The 27,979-nt window shown below is 41.2% G+C and overlaps 1 protein-coding gene across 4 annotated transcripts; it reads right to left on the bottom strand.

Annotated features, from left to right (window-relative positions):
- Positions 1-72: 72 nt before the first annotated feature.
- LOC109556085 (guanylate-binding protein 6-like) lies at positions 73-27,955 on the bottom strand. 4 transcript variants are annotated; one of them, XM_070780046.1, is made up of 11 exons: positions 27,809-27,955; positions 23,244-23,439; positions 19,466-19,593; positions 16,667-16,776; positions 16,260-16,456; positions 13,840-14,085; positions 12,545-12,825; positions 8,809-9,021; positions 5,016-5,118; positions 4,503-4,696; positions 73-2,007 (listed from the first exon to the last, which is right to left on the bottom strand). In XM_070780046.1, exons 2-11 carry the CDS (start codon positions 23,410-23,412, stop codon positions 1,891-1,893), a joined length of 1,758 nt encoding a protein of 585 aa, XP_070636147.1. In that variant the 5' UTR covers positions 23,413-23,439; positions 27,809-27,955; the 3' UTR covers positions 73-1,890. The 4 variants fall into 4 exon arrangements, with proteins under 4 accessions (XP_070636147.1, XP_070636155.1, XP_070636158.1 ...); XM_070780054.1 differs by lacking the exon at positions 27,809-27,955 and adding an exon at positions 27,554-27,786; XM_070780057.1 differs by lacking the exon at positions 27,809-27,955 and adding an exon at positions 19,989-20,076 and having other exon boundaries at positions 23,244-23,370.
- Between the last annotated feature and the right edge of the window lie 24 nt (positions 27,956-27,979).

The raw sequence follows: 27,979 nt of genomic DNA, 5'->3' as shown, positions 1-27,979 counted from the left end.
TGGAGACTTTTCCTCTTATGATTTCTTTTTATACTTTTCTTAAAACTTTTCTATGAATCAACCATTACCCAATAACTTCTTCGCCATTTATTTAAATTAATTCAATCAAAATTAGGACTTCCCTGGTGGCTCAGATGGTAAAGCATCAGCCTACAATGCGGGAGACCTGGGTTCAGTCCCTGGGTCAGGAAGATCCCCTGGAGAAAGAAATGGCAATCCACTCTAGTACTCTTGCCTGGAAAATCCCATGGATGGAGAAGATTGGTAGGCTACAGTCCATGGGGTCGCAAAGAGTCAACTGAGCGAGTTCACTTTCACTTTCAATCAAAATTACTTAGATATTTGGATATCAGGCCCTGATTCTTCAGTAATAACATCTTTTTTACTTTTAAACTTTTCTGTTTTGAAACTACAGTGGCATATTTCAAAGGTTAGCAACTATTATATGAAACCCTTTATAATGTACTTAAGTGGAATTGTCAATTCTTTTATTTATTTATTTTTCTAGATATTTAGTTTATTTATTTATTTATTTATTATTATTTTTTTTTACTTTACAATATTGTATTGGTTTTGCCATACATCAACATGCATCTGCCAAGGGTGTACACGTGTTCCCCATCCTGAACCCCCCTCCCACCGCCCTCCCCTTACCATCCCTCTGGGTCATCTCAGTGCACCAGCCCCAATCTTCCTGTATCCTGCATCAAACCTGGACTGGTGATGCATTTCTTATATGATATTATACATGTTTTAATGCCATTCTCCCAAATGATCCCTCTCTCCCTCTCCCACAGAGTCCAAAAGACTGTTCTGTACATCTGTGTCTCTTTTGCTGTCTCGCATACAGGGTTGTCGTTACCATCTTTCTAAATTCCATATATATGCATTAGTATACTGTATTGGTGTTTTTCTTTCTGGCTTACTTCACTCTGTATAATAGGCTCCAGTTTCATCCACCTCATTAGAACTGATTCAAATGTATTCTTTTTAATGGCTGAGTAATACTCCATTGGGTATATGTACCACAGCTTTCTTATCCATTCATCTGATGATGGACATCTAGGTTGCTTCCATGTCCTGGCTATTATAAACAGTGCTGCGATGAACATTGGGGTACACGTGTCTCTTTCGATTCTGGTTTCCTCAGTGTGTATGCCCAGCAGTGGGATTGCTGGGTCATATGGCACTTCTATTTCCAGTTTTTTTAAGGAATCTCCACACTGTTCTCCATAGTGGCTGTACTAGTTTGCATTCCCACCAACAGTGTAAGAGGGTTCCTGTTTCTCCACATCCTCCCCAGCATTTATTGCTTGTCGACTTTTGGATCACAGCCATTCTGACTGGCATGAAATGGTACCTCATTGTGGTTTTGATTTGCATTTCTCTGCTAATGAGTGATGTTGAGCATCTTTTCATGTGTTTGTTAGCCATCTGTATGTCTTCTTTGGATAAATGTCTATTTAATTCTTTGGCCCATTTTTTGACTGGGTCGTTTATTTTTCTAGAATTGAGCTGCAGGAGTTGCTTGAATATTTTTGAGATTAGTTGCTTGTCAGGTGCTTCATTTGCTATTATTTTCTCCCATTCTGAAGGCTGTCTTTTCACCTTGTTTATAGTTTCTGTTGTTGTGCAGAAGCTTTTAATTTTAATTAGATCCTATTTGTTTATTTTTGCTTTTATTTCCAATATTCAGGGAGGTGGGTCATAGAGGATCCTGCTGTGATGTATGTTGGAGAGTGTTTTGCCTATGTTGTCCTCTAAGATTTTTATAGTTTCTGTCTTATGTTTAGATCTTTAATGCACATGAGATACATCATCCCTATGCACATTGTTAAAGAAAGTCACTTCATAAGGACATTAAGACAAAGGTAAAACCTGCCAGGATCCTTAAAGTAGTAAGCATGTATTTTCATTTCTTGTAGTTACTTGTCGTAGTCTAATTATCTCAATACATAATTCATCAGATTTTTTTTGAAAGTCCACATTGAGTAGTTCCCTTTGCACCTGTAGAAAGAAGACAGTACCCTGTTGGAAATATCCAATTGTCATTTATTTGTATCTAACATGGCATCCGGTCCCATCACTTCATGGGAAACAGATGAGGAAACAGTGGAAACAGTGTCAGATTTTATTTTGGGGGGCTCCAAAATCACTGCAGATGGTGACTGCGATCATGAAATTAAAAGATGCTTACTCCCTGGAAGAAAAGTTATGACCAACCTAAATAGCATATTGAAAAGCAGAGATATTACTTTGCTAATAAAGGTTTGTCTAGTCAAGGCTATGGTTTTTCCAGTGTTCATGTATGGATGTGAGAGTTGGACTGTGAAGAAGGCTGAGCACCAAAGAATTGATGCCTTTGAACTGTGGTGTTGGAGAAGACTCTTGAGAGTCCTTTGGACTGCAAAGAGATCCAACCAGTCCATTCTGAAGGAGATCAGCCCTGGGATTTCTCTGGAAGGAATGATGCTAAAACTGAAACTCCAGTACTTTGGCTACCTCATGAGAAGAGTTGACTCATTGGAAAAGACTCTGATGCTGGGAGGGATTGGGGGCAGGAGGAGAAGGGGATGACAGAGGATGAGATGGCTGGATGGCATCACTGACTCGATGGACATGAGTCTGGGTGAACTCAAGGAATTGGTGATGGACAGGGAGGCCTGGCGTGCTGCAATTCATGTGGTGGCAAAGAGTCAGACACGACTGAGCAACTGAACTGAACTGAAAGAACAGTATCTAACAACCTCAGCAGCTCAGCACATGTGTCTATTTCCCTACTACTTTAGATGCTCTTTGATGAGTTTGTCCAGTATTTCCAAATGTTTGAACATGGTGGGGAGTGAAAGCATCCCTGGTTTAGCTTCCCAGGATCCCTCAACACCATCTCCCTGGGCAAGGAGCAGTTAGGCCTAAGTCAGGACTTAAAACTACCCCACTAATGTGTTCCAGCCCTAAGATTGCACTTTGGGAGGGACTGTAGGAACAGTTAGAACTGGACATGGAACAACAGACTGGTTTCAAATAGGAAAAGGAGTACATCGAGGCTGTATATTGTCACCCTGCTTATTTACCTTATATGCAGAGTACATCATGAGAAACGCTGGGCTGGAAGAAGCACAAGCTGGAATCAAGATTGCCGGGAGAAATATCAATAACCTCAGATATGCAGATGACACCACCCTTATGGCAGAAAGTGGAGAGGAACTAAAAAGCCTCTTGATGAAAGTGAAAGTGGAGAGTGAAAAAGTTGGCTTAAAGCTCAACATTCAGAAAACAAAGATCATGGCATCTGGTCCCATCACTTCATGGGAAACAGATGGGGAAACAGTGGAAACAGTGTCAGACTTTATTTTAGGGGGCTCTAAAATCACTGCAGATGGTGACTGCAGCCATGAAATTAAAAGACGCTTGCTCCTTGGAACAAAAGTTATGACCAACCTAGATAGCATATTGAAAAGCAGAGACATTACTTTGCCAACAAAAGTTCGTCTAGTCAAGGCTATGGTTTTTCCAGTAGACATGTATGGATGTGAGAGTTGGACTGTGAAGAAGGCTGAGTGCCAAAGAATTGATATTTTTGAATGTGGTGTTGGAGAAGACTCTTGAGAGTCCCTTGGACTGCAAGGAGATCCAACCAGTCCATTCTGAAGGACATCAGCCCTGGGATTTCTTTGGAAGGAATGATGCTAAAGCTGAAACTCCAGTACTTTGGCCACCTCATGCGAAGAGTTGACTCATTGGAAAAGACTCTGATGCTGGGAGGGATTGGGGGCAGGAGGAAAAGGGGATGACAGAGGATGAGATGGCTGGATGGCATCACCAACTCGATGGACATGAGTCTCAGTGAACTCCAGGAGCTGGTGATGGACAGGGAGGCCTGGCGTGCTACGATTCATGGGGTTGCAAAGAGTCGGACCCGACTGGGCAACTGAACTGAACTGAACTAAACTGTAGGTGAATTCTAAATATTTCTCAGTTCCCTTGAGGTAGGGTGACCACGCACATGTCATAAATAATGAGGTCTGCTGACTCTCTTTAGAACACTGAAACTCCAGGTTTGGACAAAGAATTCATTTACTCTAGGTGTATAAAGTGAATCAGACAGATCTGGAAATAATGTAGCCATTTTAAGTTTTCAACATCCTGTATTTGGTAGAAGCACAATTGATACTTTTGAGAGCAGATGGAAATATTACAGGTCTTCGATGGTTGTACTGCAAGTCCTAAGTACTCTAAGACTGGGATCCTGTTCACTTAGGGGAAGTTTGACCCTCAGTCCAGGAGCCTGGACCTTTATTTGTTCCTTCCAAGCCTTAGCACTACAGAAGATGCTGAGTCTTACAGAGGTTAATTCTTCAGCACAATCCACACTGATGTTACATGAAACCTGTCTTTGGATTTCTCTCTGGGATCTGAATATAGGTCATATTTCTGTCCCTTTATTACTGAGAAACTAGCATTTTGTCCATCAGACTCTGCCCACGCCCATCTAGACTTACCTTCAGCTTGTACTCAAGCAGTTCTTCCTGCTCTCTAAGAAGGTTTTCTCTTTCCAACATGAACTTCTCTTTCAGTTTGGCTATACTTTCCTTGTGGCTTCTCCCTTGTGCCTCCATTTTTTGCATCTTATCATTCAGTTTCTGTATTAGCAGATCCTTTTTCATCTCTGCTGCTTGTCTTTTGGTATATTCCTCTGTTTCACAAGAGTTTTAAACAAAAAACAGTTATGCTGAGCTATACCTTCCTGAGCTCAAAGACTAAAATGACATTAAAGTGGTGGGAAGGAGTCTGACTGTTCCTGCTATCACATCAGACAATGTGCTTTGGTACATGATGTAGACACACTGATTAGATGTACATTCAACCCAAACTCCCTTGTTTATTTCCACGTGTAGCAGAGAGGATCCACAGAAGAAGAGGAAGCTCTAGTGTCAGAAAGTGTTTCCTCCCAATCCTGCTAAAGGGCAGCACAGAAGCCACCTTCCCCTCTGAGAGCTCAGTCCTCCCTGTACCTTTCATGGCTTTGTCCACATCAGCGAGGGCCTGGTCTGCCTGCAGGATGGCTGCCTGTACTCCTGCCTGTGACTGCAGGAAGCTCTGGAGGACGTGGTTTGCCTGAGGAAAAAACAAAGAGCAAAGATTTGTCAGGCAACCTCAATATAGTATCTTCCTGGGGAAATTATTGTTCAGTGAACCTACAGATTTCTTTGGGATGGTTTTGGTCACCGCCTCCTGTTCAATGTTACACACCTCCATCCATAGCTCTTCAGGCACTCTGTCTAACAGAATCTAATCTCTTGAATCTATTTGTCACCTCCACTGTATAATCATCAGGGATTTGATTTAGGTCATAGCTCAATGGTCTAGTAGTTTTCCCTCTGCAAGGGAGAAAGGTAAGTATATACCCAACTGAATGCAGAGTTCCAGAGAATAGCAAGGAGAGATAAAAAGGTTTTCTGACATGGACAATGCAGAGAAATAGAGGAAAACAGTAGAATGGGCAAGACTAGAAATCTCTTCAATAAAATGGGAGATATCAAGGCAACATTTCATGCAAGGAATGGGCATGATAAAGGACAAAAGCGATAAGGACCTAATCAGAAGCAGAAGAGATTAAGAAGAGGTGACAAGAATACACAGAAGAACTACACAAGAAAGGTTTCAATGACCTGGATAATACAGTGGTGTGCTCACTCACCTAAAGCCAGACATCCTGTAGTGTGAAGTCAAATGGGCCTTAGGAAGCATTACTACAAATTAGTGGAGGTGACAGATTCCAGCTGAGCTATTTAAAATCCTAAAAGATGATGCTGTTAAATCAGCATCTCACTACATCAGCAAATTTGGAAAAGAACAGTGGCCACAGGACTGGAAAAGGTCAGTTTTGATTCGAACCCCAAAGAAGGGCAATGTCAAAGAAGGTTCAAACTACCATACAATTGTGCTCATTTCAGATGCTAGCAAATGCTCAAAATCCTTCAAGCTAGGCTTCAGCATTACATGGACCAAGAACTTACAGATGTATAAGTAGGGTTTCAAAGAGGTCAAATTGCCAACATTTGTTGGATCACGGAGAAAGCAAAGGCATTGCAGAAAATAATCTACTTCTGCTTCTGCTAAAGCCTTTGACTGTTAGGATCACAACAAAGTGTGGAAAATTCTTCAAGAGGTGGGATTACCAGTCCACCTTATCTGTCCCTTGAGAAACGTGTATTCAAATCAAGAAGCAACAGTTAGTTTGAAACAAACTGGTTCAAAGTTGGGAAAAGAGTATGTGAAGGCTGTATATTGTGTCTCTGCTTTTTTAACTTACATGCAGAGCACATTGTGTCAAATGTTGGACTGGATGAAGTACAAGCTGAAATCAAGATTGCTGGGCAAAATATCAACAACCTCAGATATGCCTGTGATACCACTCTAATGGCAGAAAGTGAAGAGGAACTAAAGAGCCTCATGAGGGTGAAAGAGGAGAGTGGAAAAAGCTGGCTTAAAATCTAACATTAAAAAAAAAAAAAAACTACGGTCATGGCATCCAGTCCCATTGCTTCATGGCAAATAGAAGGGGAAAAAGTGGAAGCAGACAGATTTTATTTTCCTGGGCTCTAGAATCACTGTGGATGGTGAGATCAAAAATGAAATTAAATATGCTTATTCCTTGGAAAGAAAGCTATGACCCACCTAGACACTGTATTAAAAAGCAGAGACATCACTTTGCAAAAAAAGGTACATATAGTCAAAGCTATGGTTTTTCCAGTAGTCAAGTACAGATGTGAGATTTGGACCCTAAAGAAGGCTAAGCACCGAAGAACTGATTCTTTCGAACTATGATACTGCAGAAGACTCTTGAGAGTCCGTTGGACAGCAGGAGATCAAACTAGTCAATCCTAAAGGAAATCAGCCCTGAATATTCATTGGAAGCACTGATGCTGCAGCTGAAGCTCTAATACTTTGGCAACTTGATGTAGAGAGCTGACCCACTTTTCAGTGGGACCCTGATGCTGGGAAAGACTGAAGGCAGGAGGAGAAGCGGGCAACAGAGAATGAGATGTTTAGGTAGCATTGCTGACTCAGTGGACATAAATTTGTGCAAACTCAAGGATATGGTGGACAGAGAAGCCTGGCATGCTGCAGTCCATGTGATTACAGAGTCAGACATGACTTAGTGACTGAACAACAGCATCGACCCTCCAGGTTCGACCGTGTAAATTTTTCACCTTTCTTCAGACCCCACAGTGGTTGTAGATGCTGGAATTATGTGCAGCTGTAAAATCACCCATCCTCCACTGTTTGCAACTGCTCTAGCTGCACATTGCTTTCCTTCTGACTCATGCTCACCTACCCTTTCTTTATTAAGTTATCGTTTATTGACATTTCAATGTGTAGCTTTTGCCCCCTTCTCCAGGAAGCTTTCTTAAGTGTTATTCTGAGTTCTGAATGGCTGCCAAGAACCTAACAGCTACCCTATCAGCACTACCACTTGATAGATATGTGACATTAGGTAACTGAGTTCCTTTTCCTTATGTCATACTTATCAATTTTGTAATGAAGATGATAGCAGCATCTAATCTATATTATTCTGAGGACTAAATCGATGATCTAACCAAAACACCTGAAGTACACTTGAAGTAGTGAGGGCTCAACATACGTCAGTCATCATCACTACCACTACATCGTCCCTGTCACTATCTCTATCAGTGTGTACCTGTATGATAACCATTGTGCCACCATATCCAATGGCTATTTATGTGTCCTCAGGTAAGATTATAAACTTCTTGAGAACAACAACTTTTCTTTAATTTTCCCTACACTTTGCAGAAAGTCCATTTTGGGGTACTAATTTAAATTTTTTATTATTAATCATTTTTTACACAATTTTTAAAGGTTATACTCTATTTATAGTTAACACAAAATATTGGCTATATTTCCTGTATTTTACACTATATCTTTGTAGCCTGTCTTACACCCAGTCACTTGTACCTCCCACCCTCACTCCTATATTGCCCCCACTCCACGTTAGTAACCACTAATTTGTTCTCTATATCTGTGAGTCTTCTTCTTTTCAGTTATACTAACTAGTTTGTTGTATTTTTTGGATTTCACATGTAAGTGATATCATACAGCATTTGTCTTTCTCTGTCTGACATTGCTTTGAGAATAATGCCCTCCAAGTCCATCCAGGTTGCCACAAATGGCAAAATTTCATTCTTTTTGATAACTGAGTAGCATCCCAGTATATGCAAATTCCACATCTCCTTTATCCATTCATCTGTTGATGGACACTTATGTTGCTTCCATGTCTTGGCTATTGTAAGTAATGCTGCTATGAACATTGGGATGCAGGTATCTTTTTGATTTAGTGTTTTTTCAAAACTTATTACAGTGTTTGCTAATTGAAAGGAATGTTCTCTTCCATCTAGATTCTTGATAATAGATCCTGTCTTTGAGAAGAAGTATTTCTAGTTTATTTAAAGAAAATTAAAGTGTTAGTCACGCAGTCATGTCCGATTCCTTGTGTGCCCATGGACTGTATGTATCCTATGAGGCTCCTGTATCCATGGATTTATCCAGGCAAAAATACTGGAGTGGGTTGCCATTCCCTCCACCAGGGGATCTTCCCAACCTTGGAATTGTACCAGGATCTCCAAGCAGCTGCAAAATTGTGGATATAAAAGCTAAAAGTGTAGCAATACCACCATGCTCTGCTTTCTCTACAAAAATGGTGCTATGGTCTTAGAATTTTAAAAGAACCAGCAAAGACCCTTTGACTCCAATCTTCTGTTCTTTCCCAATCCCCTTACTCCTCACCTTAACTCCTTTCCTGGGAATGAGTTTATAGTTCTCTTCAAACCTGTTCCTTGCTTCTAAGTAGCGACGGTGTCCGCCAGGGAAAGAGAAAGTTCCTTCTGAAATACTCTTCATCAAGGGGTCTGAAAGCTTCTTAAGCTCAGCCTGACAATACTTGACAGATGCTTCTTCATCTTGCAGCAAGAAATCTTCTTTCTTTTTCTTGATCATGACCTGTCAAGGAAATGAAGAGAAATTCAGTAGAAAGAAGCTGTTAGAAGAGAAGGTCCAACTGTGATCCTCTTGAAGGAAGCAGTCGCACAACATCAGGGCACATGAGAAACAGAATAATAGATACAGAGTCACGAGACTAGTTTTAGTTCTAGATCTGACCAACTTTTTATGTGACTTATAGGAAGTCTCTAAACTCTGTTGGCTTAGTCTCAATATCTGTGAACTGATGGATTGGCAGCTGTGAATTCCATTGTTCTTTAACAGTAATAGGATTAATTGTGATCCACCCATCAACCAAGAAAAATGGAAAGCTCAATTATGACTTGAAGTAGGGCTTCCTATGCAACCTACGTGCTATAGATAAAGATATATATTAATACATAGCTAATCAATTGCCTAACTTAATGAGTTAAGTATACACAACAGAATTTTGAACTCTTTCTGAATTGTTGCTTCATTGAGGGGTTGAGTGTATGAAAATATAGGAATTTTATTTGTCACTTTTGTACTTGTAAACTATAATTGATCTGATTTTTCTCTAAGAGATTTTTTAACTGGGAGGATGGACAAAGGTAGACTAAAAGACAAAGTTTCTGTGAATATGCCAATGGTAAGCAGAATTATGATCACCAAGAATTTTCTCCCTGGTATGCACATTCCTGGACTTCTGAGAAAGTTGAACGTTGATCATATGTTTCTGTTCAGTTGAGTTGCTCAGTCGTGTCCGACTCTTGAGACCCCATGAATTGCAGCACGCCAGGCCTCCCTGTCCAACACCAACCCTGGAGCCTACCCAGACTCATGTCATTGAGTCAGTGATACCATCCAACCATCTCATTCTCTGTCATCCCCTTTTCCTCCTGCCCTCGATCTTTCCCAGCATCAGGGTCTTTTCCAATGAGTCAGCTCTTCGCATCAGGTGGCCAAAGTATTGGAGTTTCAGCTTCAACATCAGAGCCTCTAATGAACACCCAGGACTGATCTCCTTTAGAATGGACTGGTTGGATCTCCTTGCAGTCCAAGGGACTCTCAAAAGTTTTCTCCAATACCACAGTTCAAAAGCATCAATTCTTCGGCGCTCAGGTTTCTTTATAGTCCAACTCATACATCCATACATGACCACAGGAAAAACCATAGCCTTGACTAGATGCACCTTTGTCAGCAAAGTAATGGCTCTGAATTTTAATATGCTGTCTAGGTTGGTCATAACTTTCCTTCCAAGGAGCAAGCGCCTTTTAATTTCATGGCTGCAATCACCATCTGCAGTGATTTTGGAGCCCAGAAAAATAGTCTGTCACTCTTTCCACTGTTTCCCCATCTATCTGCCATGAGGTGATGGGACTGGATACCATGATCTTCGTTTTCTGAATGTTGAGCTTTAAGCCAACTTTTTCACTCTCCTCTTTCACTTTCATCATGAGGCTCTTTAGTTCTTCTTTACTTTCTGTTATAAGGGTGGTGTTATCGGCCTATCTGAGGTTATTGATATTTCTCCCGGTAATCTTGATTCCAGCTTGTGCTTCATCCAGCCCAGCGTTTCTCATGAGGTACTCTGCATAGAAGTTAAATATGCAGGGTGACAATATACAGCCTTGATGTACTCCTTTTCCTATTTGGAACCAGTCCGTTGTTCCATGTCCAGTTCTAACTGTTCCTTCCTGACCTGCATGCAGGTTTCTCAAGAGGCAGGTCAAGTGGTCTGGTATTCCCATCTCTTTCAGAATTTTCCACAGTCAAAGGCTTTGGCTTTGGTATAGTCAATAAAGCAGAAATAGATGTTTTGCTGGAACTCTCTTTCTTTTTCGATGATCCAGTGGATGTTGGAGCTGAAACTCCAATATTTTGGTCACCTGATGAGAAGAGTTGATGCATTTGAAAAGACCCTGATGCTGGGAAAGATTGAGGGCAGTATGAGAAGGGGACGACAGAGGATGAGATGGTTGTATGGCATCATCGACTCGATGGCCATGCGTTTGTGTGGGCTCTGTGTTGGTGATGGACAGGGAGGCCTGGTGTGCTGCAGTTCTTGGGTTCTCAATGAGTTGTACACGACTAAGTGACTGAACTGAACTGAACTGAATGGTTTAGTGTTTTTCCCCACTTTCTTCAATTTAAGTCTGAAATTGGCAATAGGAAGTTCATAATCTGAGCCACAGTCAGCTCCTGGTCTTGTTTGGCTGACTGTACAGACCTTCTCCATCTTTGGCTGCAAAGAATATAATCAATCTGATTTGGCTGTTGGCCATCTGGTGATGTTCATGTATAGCATGGTCGCTTGTGTTGTTGGAAGAGGGTGTTTGCTATGACCAGCGCATTCTCTTGGCAAAACTCTATTAGCCTTTAGATTATGTTGTATAGCGTAGGGTACTTTAAAAAGTAGAGATGACCCTAGTGGACAATACCTAATCACTTAAGTCTTTCACATGTAGTCTTCTCCTGTTGGTGGCAGAAGACGCATTCAGAGAGATTAGAAAGAAAATAAGAATACAGGGCACCATTGCTGGCCCAAAGATGGAGCAGCGTGGTTATCCAGAGCCCATATGAGTGCTGAAGAAAGATACATTCACATATTTACATGCAGGGATGACAGTGTGGCTTATACATGATTTAAATTAAACTTTATGCTAAATACAGTAATCTGTTTGTAGCCTATCAAGCATGCATTTACATCTGCTTCAATCATTAAAGGAATACATTTAAAAATCAAAATGGAATAACTTGTGCAGAAATTCAAAACTGACCTTGGTGGCCATTCTGGATGTGGTTTCAGGCATGTTTCTGCATCACTGAGAACTTGAATCTCCTGAACTTTGTCACACTCAAGGATGCCACCATCCATTCCCAAAACAGTGTCTGCTATAATAGCAACTGGAAGGTGAAAACTTATGGTCTCAAAGATCCCATTGTAAATAGGCAATGGTTTCAGACTCCAAACAATCCTTTAACAAGCACTCTTACTTCTTTCCAACTCCAGTCTTAATTCTTAACAAATACTACAGGTAGTTTTGTGGGTTTTGCCTATATTGAGGGTTTTGCAGCCCCTCCTCCCTGCACCCATTTTGGAGTCCAGTGGAGCACAATTCAAATGCTTCTTGTATGTGTATCTTCAAGGCTCTAGTCCTCATTTGGCTCAAATCATATTCTTCTTATGCTATGACAAACTGTTTGCTGTTTATTCTTGGGAGTATTACTAAGCCCTTTGAGCCTTTTCCCCCCTCCATCTTGTTGTACACAGAGCACATCACCTGTACACCTTGAGCTGGAATCTAACCTGAAGAATTTTGAGCTAATAAATGTGTGTTGTTTTAAACAGCTAAGTACAGGGTAATTTGCTTACAGTAGAAAATAAAGAGGCCAGTTTTTAGAAAAAGGGATGGAATGCAGCCTGTAGAATCCTGTCTTTCACATGAATCCAAACTCCTTTTACAAGTGAGAAGCATGTGAACCACAGGTAAAAAGAAGGAGCCTAAGTACATTTCTAGAAGAAAATGTATCAGGAAGGCTATATTCTAGGCTACATTACCAGAAGTTTCTTCTGGAAATCCTTCTTTTCATCCTTGAAGGAGTGCTTCATGAAGACTGCAATGGCTTCCTTCTCACAGGCTGCATGCACCTCCAGCAGCTCCTGGAGCGTGTCTGTGGGGAGGCTCAGTCTCTTGGTCATCTGCTCACTGTAGTGGTCTGCTGCCTTCTGCACGGCTGCTGAGTTCTCTAGCTGGGCCAGAGTTGTCACCGCGTTCTCCAGACAAGGAACTGATCCACTGTTGATGGCATTTACGTAGGCCTCCACCAGAGTCCCCAACCCTGAATGACACATATTTTGAAAATAAACAGAACATTCTCCCTTGTTTTATGAACTTTAGATCAATACTCTTAAAATTACTAAAGTTTTATTGACTTTGAGGTTTTCTTTCTTCTCTTTCTTTTCCTCATCTTCATCCTTATCCTCATCATTGTATCCTCCACCTTCTACAACTTTCTTATAGTAACATCACTGTGTCTCCCATTCACACTATTTTATAGTTCTCAGTTCATCACAATTCATTATTAACTGAATTATCTCAAACAGTATGTTCAAGGTTCTCCTGTAACACTTTTCCCATTGTAATACAATACAAAGAACTTATATATATGTGAGCAAACTGCATATTTTGTGAGCACTATTTCCAAATGAAAATGTAGTGCCACATGCAAAAATGTCATCAAGAATTTCCAGACCATGATACAAACTTTAAAGCAAGCAGCCCCATCTCAGCACAGGGCACTATGTGACTGCCCCATTGACATGGGCATGAAGCCAGAACTACGTAAGATTATATTTAGACTTGTTTCTCAGACTCTCAATGAGCTTACATGGATTCATGACCTACTACTTATTATTGATTCATGTGAATTCACAGAATACCTTGTATATCCTCATTATAAACACTTACCCACTCAGTGGTTCATCACCATGAATATGTGTATCCTTAACATATCTTTAGTGTAATATTGGGTTGGCCAAAATGTTTGTTTGGCTTTTTCCATAATATCTTACTGAAAAACCTGAAAGAACATTCTGGCCAACCCAATAGTTTCATGAGATTTGGTATGCTTCAAAAAAGCCTCATACAGGGCAATTTAGTGAAGAAGCCTGCATTTCTATGTGGGGATGAATATCTGATTTTCCAAATTATACAGAGAACACAGTTAATGAAGAAAAAAAGAAGAAAGCACCATTATCGACAATCCCAGAGTACATTTACAACTTCAACTCCACCAGACATTCCTCAACCACAGTGAATCACAGAGAGACATGCTGTAGCAAAGGAGGCTCACTTTTCCCAGTGATAGTGATTCCCTCTTTTAAAGTCTTGGTCTTTGCATGGGTATAGATATACGAGCAGAAAACTTTTGACTGCTTCTTGAAATTCACATCCAGTTCGTTGTCTGGTATTTCCTCAAGATGGAGTAATTGTTTTCTGTTACTTGCAGGGCGGTCAAAGACGAAACACTTCCGTCTGGGAAAGAACTTCTTAATACACTCTCTGGGTAAATTGGAATTTTGAATTTGGTGATTTGCACCTGCAAAAGTGGAAACAAACAATCAAAGAAGAGACAGACTCTTGATAAGGGTGCTGAGGACTTTGATTTCCAGGAATTTTTACAATCATTCTAATGCCTATGCCTATAAATCATTTCTATTTGAAAATCAACCTTACACTAATCTACCATTAGTTCAGTTCAGTTCAGTCGCTCAGTTGTGTTGGACTCTTTGTGACCCCATGAATTGCAACACGTCAGGCCTCCTTGTCCAACACCAACTCCCAGAGTTCGCTCAAACTCATGTCCATCCAGTCGGTGATGCCATCCCGCCATCTCATCCTCTGTTGTCCCCGTCTCCTCCTGCCCCCAATCCTTCCCAGCATCAGAGTCTTTTCCAATGAGTCAACTCTTCGCATGACGTGGCCAAAGTACTGGAGTTTCAGCTTTAGCATCATTCCTTCCAAAGAAATCCCAGGACCCATCTCCTTTAGAATGGACTGGTTGGATCTCCTTGCAGTCCAGGGGACTCTCAAGAGTCTTCTCCAACACCACAGTTCAAAAGCATCAATTCTTCGGTGCTCAGCTTTCTTCACAGTCCAACTCTTGCATCCTTACATGACCACAGGAAAAACCATAGCCTTGACTAGATGGACCTTTGTTGGCAAAGTAATGTCTCTGCTTTTGAATATGCTATCTAGGTTGGTCATAACTTTCCTTCCAAGGAATAAGCGTCTTTTAATTTCATGGCTGCAATCACCATCTACAGTGATTTTTGAGCCCCCCAAAATAAAGTTAAATAAGTTAAAGTTATCTACCATAGAAACTCTATTTTTATACTGAGCCAAGATTGAAGGAAATACTTCTGGGGAGGAAAAAGAACTGTTTATACCAACTGAAGAAACTTTTGTTTTCCTCAGCCATTGCATAGTATGCACTGGATCTATAAGGTGTTTCTTGAAAGTTAAGCCAATCCAAATAACTGTCAAAAACACTAGTTTGATGTTACAATCTCCATTTCAGACATGAAAAGTAATGGTGGAAATAAGGATATTCACAATATATCTGGGAAAGAAATCACATTGGGAACAAATGACATACAGGAAAGAAATGCTTTATAAAATTGAATAAAAATGCACATTCTATAAATATGTTTTGAGATTACTTTAGCATACCAATCTCATGGTTAGATTGGCTTAAAGGAAATGAGGACACTCCATCAGTCCTCTGCAACACTTTCTATTGGATGTGACAGTATCATACAGAGGGATTTTGGGGCATATATCATCAGTTCAATAAATATTTATTGAAAGGTTTAAGTATATGATTAAACAAAGTCAATATTGCTTCTAGGTACCACCTATTATTCTCTCTGCTAAATATAATCTGAGTAAACAACTTACTGGATGAATATGACATATACCATGTAAGAGAGGTTATATGTGGCTCAATCATAAAGAATTCATCCGCCAGTGCAGGAGACATGGGAGATGTGAGTTTAATCCCTGGGTAGGGGAGATCCCCAGAGGAGGAAATGGCAACCCACTCCACTATTTTTGCCTGGAAAATCTCAAGGACACAGGAGCCTGGTGGGCTACAGTCCATACATTCAAAAAGAGTCAAACATGACTGAGCAACTGAGCACACGAGCATGCATGTACATATGGTGTAAGTTTCTAGAATGAAGAGTATGATGTTATGAGAAAGCCTTTGAAGTCTGATAGTCTCAATGGAAGGATGTAGCAATGTTTTTCTTTTGAAGGAATTAGAGTATAAATAGTTTGTCTATTAAGAATATATCTATATAGGGCAATAAAAAACACTCTGTGAAATGTATCAATATTTCACAAATTAATCCTTTTATTTACTTTATGATTCTACATCTACCAATTTCAATTTGATGGGTTATTTTTCTCAAAGAGAAAAGAAGAGCACTTAATATGTAATACAATATGTGAGACTTTTTCTTCATATTAATTTTTCTAAAATTGTTTGTTTAATACTAGATTCTAAATTTCCTCAGTGAGCTTATGCTCTGGTCTCTGAAGTTCTTCCAGTAACAACAATGACTGAAGCCACCCACCAGTCATTCACCAGGCACCATTAGCATAGCCTCATTCCAACCCCAAATTAAGAGTGACATCAAGTGCTGAATATCAGGGCTCTTGATCCCACTTCCTACTGAGCTTTCTACCACCTTGCCCCTGCTCTGATACCTGGAATCAACTTCAAGGCATTCTCCAGGTACTCATCTTCAGTGATGGGGTTTCCATTAAACTTCAGCTCCAACATGAAATCCCGCACAGTCCAGACAAAGTCTGGAAAGAATCTCACAAACTCGACTGAGTCCTCTACATCATCAGAGATGGGAGATGATTTGATTCTGATCAGCTCTGTTAATTCAGTCACATAGCTGGGATCTTAGGTAAGGAAAAAGAAGCACTCTCCAACAAAATTTCCAGATCATACCCCAAAGCAAGTTTTACAAATATTCCCTTTTAAAATTTGCCCCATTTTACCATCTCATCAATCAACAGAATGGAGTCATGGAAAAGGAGAAACGGTGTCAGCTGCTATTCCCATAAACTCAATGAAATGTGCTAGTTCAGCTCTGGAAGGATACTGCAGCTGTTCCAGGGCCTGGTGGTTGATGGTGCCCATGCTGTTGTAGATACAGGTACTGCTCAGGAGCACAGCCAGGGCAAAGATCCATGAGTCATTTTTGGAGTCACCCTAGAAAGTACATTACAGGGTGAGGACACTACTCATGCTCTCATTCAATTGTTCATTTGCTGTAACAGCAGACTCTAACTCGATAGGAAGGCAAGCAACATAAATTTTCATCTCAGTTCAGTTCAGTGGCTCAGTCGTGTCCGACTCTTTGTGACCCCATGGACTAAATGCAAATCATTCTGGTGTTTATATTGACCCATCTAAGCTCCTTTGTGTGATTAGCTATTAGCAGAAATGAATGACATCTTATATATGTTTGAATGTTTACTAGAGCACTTGGAACATAGAAGTTTTCCAGTAGAAAGTGGACAATGATTCCTTTGCAACATTTTCTAGATCATGATGGATATTAGGAATAGAAATACTAATCAATTAAATTCAACTACTAACTGTTCATCTAGATAATAGGAGACACTCATTTGCTTACTTGAATATAAAGTTCCACATAATAATCCCTACCCTAGAGAGATGGCTTTCTGGAGGGTCAGATATATATGGGAACATACCTATTTATCCAAGATGATAAACAACTCAGTGTAGAACCAAATGTGTTACTGTAATAGATAAAGGAGTAATACCACAAAGACAGAAAAAAAAAAAAATACTCTGTGCATTCAGAGCAAAGGGTGATTGTGTCTACAGTGATGTGATGACATGAAGTTGAAAAGAACTGGACATTAAAGAATTGACAGAAACTTCCCTGATAGCTCAGTTGGTGAAGAATTTGCCTGCAATGTGGCAAGAATCTTCCTAGAATGCGGGAGACCTGGGTTTGATCCCTGGGTTTCGAAGATCCCCTGGAGAAGGGAAATGCTACCCAGTCCAGTATGCTGGCCTGGAGAATTCCATGGACTCTGTAGTCTATGGGGTCACAAAGAGTTGGACACGACTGAGGTCTTTCACATCAGTCACTTCAGGAACCATGCAAGTGGAAGGACCCACAGAAGCTGATCATGATTGCCAGAAACTGTGGTTATATAGAGGTATTACCAGGTTATTTTATTTGGCCGAAGTGGTGTTACCCATGTAGTAGTAGATAACGAGGTGGAAAATGATATTCAGAACAAGTCATGAGTGACTTTGGAACTGATTTATATGTATACTGCCCACTCCAGAATTCTTGGGCTTCCCTGGTGGCTCAGACAGTAAAGAATCTGCCTTCAATACAGGAGACCTGGGTTTGATCCCTGGGTCCAGAAGATCCCTTGGAAAAGGGAATGGCTACCCACTCCAGTATTCCTGCCTGGAGAATTCCGTGGACAGGGGAGCCTGGCTGGATACAGTCTATGGGGTTACAAAGAGTTGGACACGACTGAGTGACTAACACTTTCACTTTTTTCACCCAGATACGTTACAGATAGTGAGACCAGCAAGTGGTTCTGCTACTATCAGTGTGCAGTTTGTTGTGCACTGGCTTATGGCAAATGAGGTTAGATAAAGGCGGCAGATTATGCAAACTACAACCTATTATGAATCATAGACCATCTTGGGTTGACACTGATGTGATTAAGAATAAATTAAATTTTAATTTATAATTCAGAATTCATGTCCCAGCTCTTTTCTGCAGTGATGAAACCCAAGATTCAGTGTTCCTACATTTAATTTAGATGCAGATTAATACAAATAGGAGAAAAAAACTGATTGTAACTAACACTATAAAGTCAAAATATCTAAATTTTTCCCATTTACAAAGCTTTTTAGTTAAGAGTTCACTGACAATGCTCAGAGCCTTGGACTAAAATGTTCCGGGTACAGAAGGAGCTTTTCTGGAGATTTAAAAAACATATATATAATAGATTTTTGTTAAATAGAGTTTTAAATTTTATTTATGTTTAAAAATGTTATTTTATTAAATATATTTTTTATTAAAATAGATTTTTATTCAGATAAACTATTTCATGTTTTCTACTTACAACCCCATCAACTCCACAGCTCTCAACTAGTAGAGCCCATTGTTCCCATGGGTTATAGCTTCTACTGGACTATAACTATAGTCTTTCACCAGTTATAACTGGTGAAACCAGTTATATATATATATATATATATATATATATATATATATATAAAACCACTATAACTGGTGAAAGACTGGTTATCATCTTCTGACTATAGCCAGACTTCCACCAGTCTAGCTTTCACCAGACTTCCCAAACTAACAACTGGTATAGGTTATCACTTTGTGTAAACATGGTTCTGTGTGCTGATAACACTGCACATTTCTTACCTCCCCAACTGAGCTCTGGGCCTTTAGCTCCATCACTCTGATACCTGTTGCATTCAACACAAAGCCCTGGGATTCAGATGCCCAATAAATATTTATTAACTTGTATCTTTCGTCTCCCCTGGAGGAGGTCATGGCAACCCACTCCAGTATTCTTGCCTGGAGAATCCCCATGGACAGAGGAGCCTGGTGGGCTACAGTCCATGCAGTTGCAAGGAATCAGTCACAACTGAGCAACTAAGCAACAGCACATCACATTTTTCGTCTCAGTGCTGAAAATAAGAAGATCTATCTATAATAACCAAACTGTTGAATTTATTATACAATAAGTTCAAGCAAAGGTTTTTTTAGCCTCATCATTCATAGTTTGCTTTGCATTATTTGATTGGGACATGTCATAAAAATTGAACTGAGGTGGGAAATTGAAATGTAAGTAGAGTAAGGAATAAAGAAGATTCCCTGCCTTACCTTTTCCACATCACCCAGACCCTCAGTGTCCAGAAGGACCAGGGTGTGGTTCTCCTTGGAGGGGTGGGGCACACACCACATCCAGATTCCCTTGGTTTCAGACTGCACTGTGGAGCCCAGACAGAAACCTGCACAGAAAGAGGAGGAAGCAACGCACAGTAAGACCAGAGAGTTCAGGCTACCCAGGGGTTGCTTTGGGTAAAATGGTTGGAATGTGAGTGCCTGGGTTGGGGACAGGTGTTTCCATTTCAGCAAGGACAAGTGCTACACATACTCAGGATCTTCCCAAGAAATATTTAATGTCCCTTATTCACCTTCTAACATTAATGGCTCATACTGTATCACATTAAGAGGTCAGTGTAAACTCTGTTAACCTTTTAGTTATCTGATATTAAAGAGCTTCCATATCCTCCACTTTCTGATGGAGTCCCACCAGTACCAGTAGGAGATCAGGAGTAAGCCTCCTGTTCCGCTGGCTTCCACCCTCGTGAGCCACGTTGTCCCAGCAGCTCTGTTCCTCCACCTTGACCACATCTCCTTTTGTTTAGCTCCATCCAGTAGCTCTGGTGTTTGTCACATTCTGGAATCCATTCATTGCTTGCTTCTTCACACTACAGAAGATACAAAGGCTACATGGCCATTGTTCCTGCCACCCTCTGACTGCTTCTGCATCCTTCATTGATTCCTTTTCCTCTGCTTGTTCCTTTCTGATTATTTTTTCATTAAATATCTTGATTTACCCCTTAAGTGACTTCCATATGTTCTTCCAGGTCCTGAACTGATATATCAACTCTTGATAGATTTATTTTTCCTTCCCTTCCTCCCTGTATTTTCCTCATTTCTATTCTCCTCTTCAAGAAATGATGAATTCTTCGTTCATTGACTCAAGGTTGCTGATATTACAGCACTGAATCAGAAAAGACCCATGAGAATTGTTTGCCCTTCTTTCTAGAGTATTAAAACAACTGAGGGAGATTGTGTGTGTGCTCAGTCTGTAGCCCACCAGGCTCCCTCTGTCCATGGATTTCCCAGGCAGGAATATTGGAGGGGGCTGCATTTCTTCCTCCCTTCGTCTTCCTCACCCAGGGATCTAACTTGAGTCTCGCATGGTTGCTGCATTGCAGGCAGATTGTTTACCGCTGAGACACCAGGGAGGCCCAGAGGGAGATTATGTGAGGTATATGCCTAAAAGCTGCAGGCAGTGAATCTTATCCATAGTGCAAGATTTTAAGTGCCCACCAGATGCCCATGGTCTCTTCAATGAGACTAGAAATGGATATGATGATATCCCTAGTGGAGCATGGTTCAGCACGGCTCAGGCCGTTCAATGATCATATCCTGTGTGTTCTGTTCAGAGAGGATATAACACCTGAGGTGATCTGCACTCTTCAACATCGTGATAGCTTTTCACTGTTTGCCGATTAATACAGAGAAATATAAGCTCCCATTTCCTTCATGGAGAAAAGATGAGGTATAACTGCGGGTCATCGCTGTCAGTTATGTGAGGTCAAGGACAGACAAAGAAGTCACCACAAGGGCAGAGTGCAGTGACTTGCTTCTGCTCGTGGACTTTGACTGGGCACCAATTTTGTTTCATTTTTGGTTTTTGTCTCCTTGTCATTCAACTGGAGTGGTAGAATCACAATTCAAGTTCTTTAAAACATAACTAAGTGAGGGATTTCCTTAGTAACAGAATTTGTTGTTCAGTTGCTCAGTCAAGTCTGACTCATCACAACATCATGGATGGCAGCAAGCCAGGCTTCCCTGTCCCTCACCAACTCCTGGAGTTTGCCCAAGTTCATGTCCATTGTATCAGTGATGCCATTCGCCTCCTTATTACCTGATGTTATCTCAAATAGAATAAAAAGAATGTTGTTTAAACACCTTAATTGTTTAAACACTTTGACTGATGACTTTTCTCACAGTTTTCAAATCTCTAATCACTCAAAAATGACATATTAAGTAATACAGCCTGACAGAGAAATCAGTCCTCCCCTGACTAGTTGTCAAGAGTTTTTCTAAAAGAAAAGCAAATATAAAATATTTTTGAGGCCAATGGGAGATTGCAAAGCAAAAAGAGGAAGAAAAGGAGAAAATAGAGTAAGAGAGATAAGAGACAGAGTCTGAGAGAGACATTGAGAAATAGCTAAGATTCTTAGATTTTAGTTGGCTGAGGTTGTACTCTCTAATCATGCTGAGACACTGAGGCACATAAGAAGGCATTAGGAAAGAAATAGTGTGTAGTTTTCTTAGACAGCAATATCCAAGACATCGGCAGATTGCCCCTAAAATCAATAAGAACCAAGCAAGCAATTCGGTAGAAAAAGAAAGATTCCATGAAATTGCAAATGTAAAGAGTAAATTAATATGTTCAAAGGTACAGATGTTTATTTGTAGTGAGGCAAATAACATGCAACTGTATAGACACCAAATCAGCCAAAGTTAAAATAAGCCTTTTACCAGATTTTTTTAATGATGTGGAGAATTCCAGTTACTTCTAATAAGCACATAAATTGCACATAAAACTTCAAAAACTGTTTGATATTGTCTTGAATGCCTGAAAATATATGGACTCTATGATCCAGCAGCTACATTTCTGAGTATATCACACAGGGGTAGCTAGTGTACATGTGCACCAGGATAGAAACAAGAATATTCACGACAGCAGCATCCATAAAAGGTAAACTACAGATAATAACAGTGTTCATTAACAATGAGTGAATTCTTCTACCCTTTGTCAATAGCATACTATAAAGTAGTGAACAAAAATAAATTACAGTCAAGTATGACAAACTAGATGAACCTTATAAACTTCTTGTTGAGCAAAAGAAGCAAGACCCCAATGATTGGCACACTTTAGTTCCCCTTGTATTAAGTTCAAGGTATATTTTACAACCTGGGTGTGGCTCAGCTGGTAAAGAATCCGCCTGCAATGTGGGAGACATGGGTTTGATCCCTGGGTTAGGAAAGTCTCCTGGAGAAAGGAAAGACTGTATAGTCCACAGGGTCACAAAGAGGTGGACATGACTGAGCAACTTTCACTTCATGTTTTACAAATGGAGAAACATAATATGAAGCAATTTTTTAAAAGGAAGAGTGAAAGAATACCCCATGAAAATCAGAACACTGGTGAAGTCTAATGAAGGTGTGAGAGGACATAACTTGGGATTTTGGGTGTTGAAGTATTATTTCTTGATCTGAATAGTGATTAGACAGATGATTACATTATGTTTACCAATTTTACAATATTTGTATATGTATATTTTATGCACCATTCTGTATGTGTTATAGCTGATAGTAGGAAAAAGAGAAAACAAAAGTATAATTTACCAAATTGGAAATAAGCAAATTAAATGAAGTAAAAAAGGTGGGTGGTAGCCCCATTGAGATATGAGTTTTACAGAGATTCATCTGCCTGTACTTCCTTCTATCCTTTTTAAAAAACAACATGCTACCTGAAATGACCCTATGGTTTAGGGCAAACGTGGTGAAGGAGAAGGGAATGGAATGATTGCTGAAGATGAGCTCCTGAGCCGTTGGCAATGGATAGGATCAGGACAAATGAGGTAGATTTTTGGATGAGGTTGGGAATTCTCGATTACTGGATAAAAGAGTTAACATTGTGGAGAGATGGGTTTGAAGTTATAAATTCGGTGGTGAGAATTAGGCGTTTTCTTCAGTAGGGAGTTAGGCTCTTCAGTAACATGACCCTAGAGGAGGAGGATCAGCAGACTGTGTTATCACTGCTTCCAAGTAAAAGGTCTTGAACAACACTCACCATGGTTCTGTCCGGCCAGGCGGTTCATCAGGTAGGACTTCCCCGTCCGATAGAGCCCTGCGATGGCCACCACCACCACAGGCTGAGATATCTGCTCAAGAATCTTCAGTGCTCTGGGGTTTACCAGCAGCTGATTGTTCCGGTTTTCCACCAGACAGATGGGGTCCATTATATTGGACCCAGATGACACTCGAAACTGTAACCCAGAGGAACAGTTCAGTAAAACACAAGATCCGCAAGTCATCTCTCATGGTGCACACCAGGCTTCTGCTTGTGGAACCTGTACATCAATTCTCTATTCTTTGTATGTTTCTAAAAGGTAAGTATTCAGCTTAGTGTGCTAAGGCCTGTACACGTGAATTATGTACATTTCCTCATGGATCCTTAATGAACCCGAAAGCAACCTGTCCATGGGAGGCATGCAGTGAATACAATGAGAACACAAAGCACTGATGATGAAGCCTTGAGAACAAAAGCATTTAGGGGGTATTAGAGGCAGATGGGATATGAAGGGGATGAGGAGTGACCAGACACCATTTCTGGAATTCTGAATGATTTGGTCACTCAGTAATTGCACAAATATTTATTGAGAAACTCTCATGTGCTGGACACAGTTCTAGGGGCTCAGAAGCAAATAGTGAACAAAATGGAGACAAATCTCAGCACCATGGAGCTCTATTCTAGAGGAGACAGATAATAAAGTAAAACCAAAATTGCTGTTGTTGTTGTTTTGTCGCTAAGTCTTGTCCAACGCCATGTACAGTAACCTGCCAGGCTTTTCCATGTACAGGATTCCCAGGCAAGAATACTGGAGTGGGTTGCCATTTTGTTCTCCAGGGGAAACTTCCTGACCCAGGGATCAAACCCACATTTCCTGCTTGGCAGGCAGATTCTTTACCACTGAGTTACCAGGGAAACCGCCCCCCACCACGACCCCCAAAAAAACATATATATGTATATTAGGGGATGGGAAGAGATCAGAAGGAAAGGATAAAGGAATGGCCTATAGAGCACTGGGGGTTGAATTTATGTAGTCAGTAGCCAGGGAAGACCGTGCCAAGTAAGGAAAACGAATGTAATCAATGATTTGATGAAGACAGATGGATGCAGGGAATCAGTGGGATCTGGAACAAGCTGGAAGAGTGAGTGTGGGAAAAAAATTGAGATAAAGAACATAGCTCTCTCTCAAACACAAAAGGATAGACCTTTAATGTGGCTACTCAAAGTTGTGCTTGTACGAATTAATTTATTAGCTGAAATTATAAGACTTTCTTATTATTTAAGCTGATAGGGAAGAGATGCAAGCAACCAGGGTGTTTAAAGGTCTGCCTAGGTGTGTCAGAGTCTCACATTTGGGCCAGGCTCTACTTAAAATGATTTTGTCACAATGATCAGGTGTTTCATGATCTCAAGAGACAAACGGCACTCTGAGGGATTTGACAGTCCCATTGTTTTTTTCTCAGACTATGTTAAGCAGTATGTACATGTTCCCATACTTTATTAACCATGTGACAACTGGGAAGATTAATTTATCTGTGCCTCATGTTTCTCTGCTATAAACTGGTGACACTAAAAGTAAAAAACAGTCTGTTGTTAGGGTCATTAGGAGAATTAAATACCTCATAATACTTAAACTATTCTTAACATTATGCTGGTTCATAGTAAATCCTATGTAAGTATTGCTTTACAGTTGAGTCCTCTGAAGAAGGGGAAGATAATTTCTGAATGAAAATGGAGGATTGGCTCTGGCCTGAACAGTGACACTTCCCTCCCTGGTTGCAAGCAAGTGGGAGGACACATCCCAAGAGGAAGATGAGCAGGCTGGGGAGATCCAGTGGGAACAGCTGAGAGGGAGGACGGTGATGGGGGAGAGTCAGGCTGGAGGAGCTCAGAGCTGCCTGGCCAAGTCCAAGTACAAGTTCTGGAGTTGGGCTGCCAGGGTTCAGTCAGAGGGTTCACGTGACATGTTTGCTGTTGAGACCTTGTAAAAGGAACTTAACTCTGGAAGCCTCCATTTTCTATCAATGTTGTAGGAAGAAGAATAATTCCTACCTGATTCATTGCTGTACATGTGATAACATATAGGCTCTTAGAAAATTTTAAGAAAATTTCCTGCATTAATGTACTGTTTTAACAATGAACATGTTAGAAAATGTAATAGTCTATTAGTGCTTCCAATAAGTTGTACATAATCAAGGTATCTAAAACCTTTAAAAAAAAAAGTCATGAATTTTTTCAGCAGAATTCCTCTCTAACATGTATCTTTTTTTTTTTTTTCCTATAGTAGATTGGTGGGTGGTCCTAAGATGGCAGAGCAATAGGACGGGGAGACCACTTTCTCCCCCACAAATTCATCAGAAGAACATTTAAACGCTGAGCAAATTCCACAAAACCACTTCTGAATGCCGGCAGAGGACATCAGGCACCCAGAAAAGCAGCCCATTGTCTTCGAAAGGAGGTAGGAAAAATATAAAACACAAAAAAAGAGACAAAAGAGGTAGGGATGGAGCTCTGTCCCGGGAAGGGAGTCTTAAAAAGAGAGAAGTTTCCAAACACAAGGAAACACTCTCACTGCCAAGTCTGTGGCGAGCCTTGGAAGCACAGAGGGCAACATAACAGGGAGGAAAAATAAATAAATAATTAAAACCCACAGATTACGAGCCCAATGGTAACTCCCCCAGCGGAGAAGCAGCGCAGACGCCTGCACCCAGCACTAGCAAGCAGGGGCTGGTCAGGGAGGCGCAGGCTGCATTGCTTAGAGTAAGGACCTGGCCCTGATGCCCCAAGGGCAATCTGAGCGAACTAACTTGGGCTAGCAAACCAGACTGTGGGATAGCTACCACGTGAAAACCCCTAACCTAAGACACCCCAGGCCTGCGCACAGAACAAAGGACTGAACAGAACTAGCCAGTTGCAACCATCCCCCTCCTGTGACAGGCAGCCAGAGCCGGAATGGGGCAGTTGCAGCCCCAGAGAGACATTATCTACCAAACTGCAAGCAGGCTTCTTTGCTAACTAAGACTTCTTGGGGTTCTGGACAGTCAACATCCGCCTGAGAAGGTGTGCCGGTTGTACACCCAGAAAACCGAGTGGCAGGGATGGGGGAGGAGATAAGTCCCAGTGACCACGCTCGCCAAACACCTCATCACCTGAGCTGCTCGGACATGGGAAGGGCACAAAACCCAGGCCCCACTGAGTCTGCACCTCTAAGAACCACCCAAGTGCCTGAACCTGAGTGGCTTAGACCTGGGAGGTGCATGCAGCCCAAGGCCGGCCTCAGACGGTTCCTGGCGGTTCCTGGTGGAGCAACCTAGAGCCTGAGCAGTGTGGGCAGGAAGGGCGCATGCACCGTGAGCAGGGGCAGGCCCAGTGTGGTTGAGGCGCTGCCAGCACACCCCAGTGTTATTTGTTTGCAGCGTCCCTCCCTCCCCACAGTGGGAATAACTCTTATTTTTAAGGTGAATAGCTATAAGCAAGAGAAATTGTGGAGTTTATATCTTAGACCAAATATTGATAAAGCTTTGTGTAAGTCAATGAGTCTACAAAGATTTTGTATTTTAACTCAAAGTATACTGAGGGACCAAAACCAAGAAGCTTTTAACTTCAAAACTAAGCACTTGGAGGGACTTTCCCAGAAGTCCAGTGTAAGACTCCCTGTTCCCAATGCAAGAGACAGGGGTTCCCTGGTCCAGGAACTAAGATCCCCACGTGCTGCATGGCATGGCCTCATAAATAAATACATATAAAACAACAGAAAGCCATAAAAAATAAACTAAACAAATAGAAAAGAACAGTGCTAATAGAAGGCAGAAGATGACCAACAAGTTTCCAAAGGTGACTGTTCAGAATTATCTGATAGTCAAGAATACCCCACACTGGAGATTTTCAGCAAGTACCAGAGGTTATTCTGAGGCTGTTAATGTATGTGCCACTCATTAAAAAATCATGCATGATCAACAAACATAATTAGATCTTACAGTTATTATTAAGAGTTTTTTTTTTTTAGTAAGAGTGAGATTGAATTATTCCAAAGAAAACAGTTCTGTATGTATTCAGAGTATCAAATGTTAAGACAAAAATAATCCCGAGTCCATCTTTTAGGATTTAAATTGGCTCTGTGTGTAGGACCATCTTTTTTGTTTGACCACTGCCCAGCGGGGTGCAGTCAGGATGTGCCTGAGGAGGGCAAGAGGGGGCTAGGAGAAGAGACCGCACCCATCGCCTCTGCGAAGGGCGGGCTGGGGAGTGAGGGTGAGTTTGCGTCTTCGATCTCAAAAATGACTTCAGCTTCCTTTCCTCAGAAGACATACCTGCTCTCCTGCTTTTTGCTGCAGCCCTGCTTAGATGCTCCGGGAGCAGCGGCGCATCCGGGCGACAAGCCTGAAAGCAGCCTGGGATCCAAAAGGAGACTCGGAGCTGCCTGAACAATGCGCCTGGCCGGCGCCACCCGCTGGCCCCGCGCCTCCATCTGCTCCTCTCCTCCCCCAGTGTGGGGTCTGCGCAGGGAGATTTATTGTTATTTAACCGAAGTGTGCTTGGAAGGTCAAGTTTAGGAGCAGACTTACCTGGAGCTGCAGCTGGGGGTCAAGTCAGTTGCTCTGGCTGGCTCCTAGGGCTCTTCCTGTTTCTGGCTCCTCTGGAAACCACTCTTATGCTCAGAAGCTGGCAGGGGGGGCGGGGGAGGAAGCTGAAAAGCCAGCTGGTTATTAAAATGGGTGGCGATTATGGGAAATGAA

The sequence above is a fragment of the Bos indicus genome, chromosome 3 (assembly GCF_029378745.1).
Source record: "Bos indicus isolate NIAB-ARS_2022 breed Sahiwal x Tharparkar chromosome 3, NIAB-ARS_B.indTharparkar_mat_pri_1.0, whole genome shotgun sequence".
Lineage (NCBI taxonomy): Eukaryota > Metazoa > Chordata > Mammalia > Artiodactyla > Bovidae > Bos > Bos indicus.
This window is presented reverse-complemented; position numbering and strand designations above follow the sequence as displayed.

Excerpts from the sequence above, each read along its gene's own strand:
- LOC109556085 (XM_070780046.1), bottom strand. The coding sequence starts at position 23,412 with ATGGACCCCATCTGTCTGGTGGAAAACCGGAACAATCAGCTGCTGGTA. Across the intron at positions 16,457-16,666 it reads CAGGCCCTGGAACAGCTGCA|CTATGTGACTGAATTAACAG; the intron begins GTATCCTTCCAG and ends CTAAGATCCCAG. Across the intron at positions 5,119-8,808 it reads TTCCCAGGAAAGGAGTTAAG|GCAAACCACGTCCTCCAGAG; the intron begins GTGAGGAGTAAG and ends TTTTTTCCTCAG.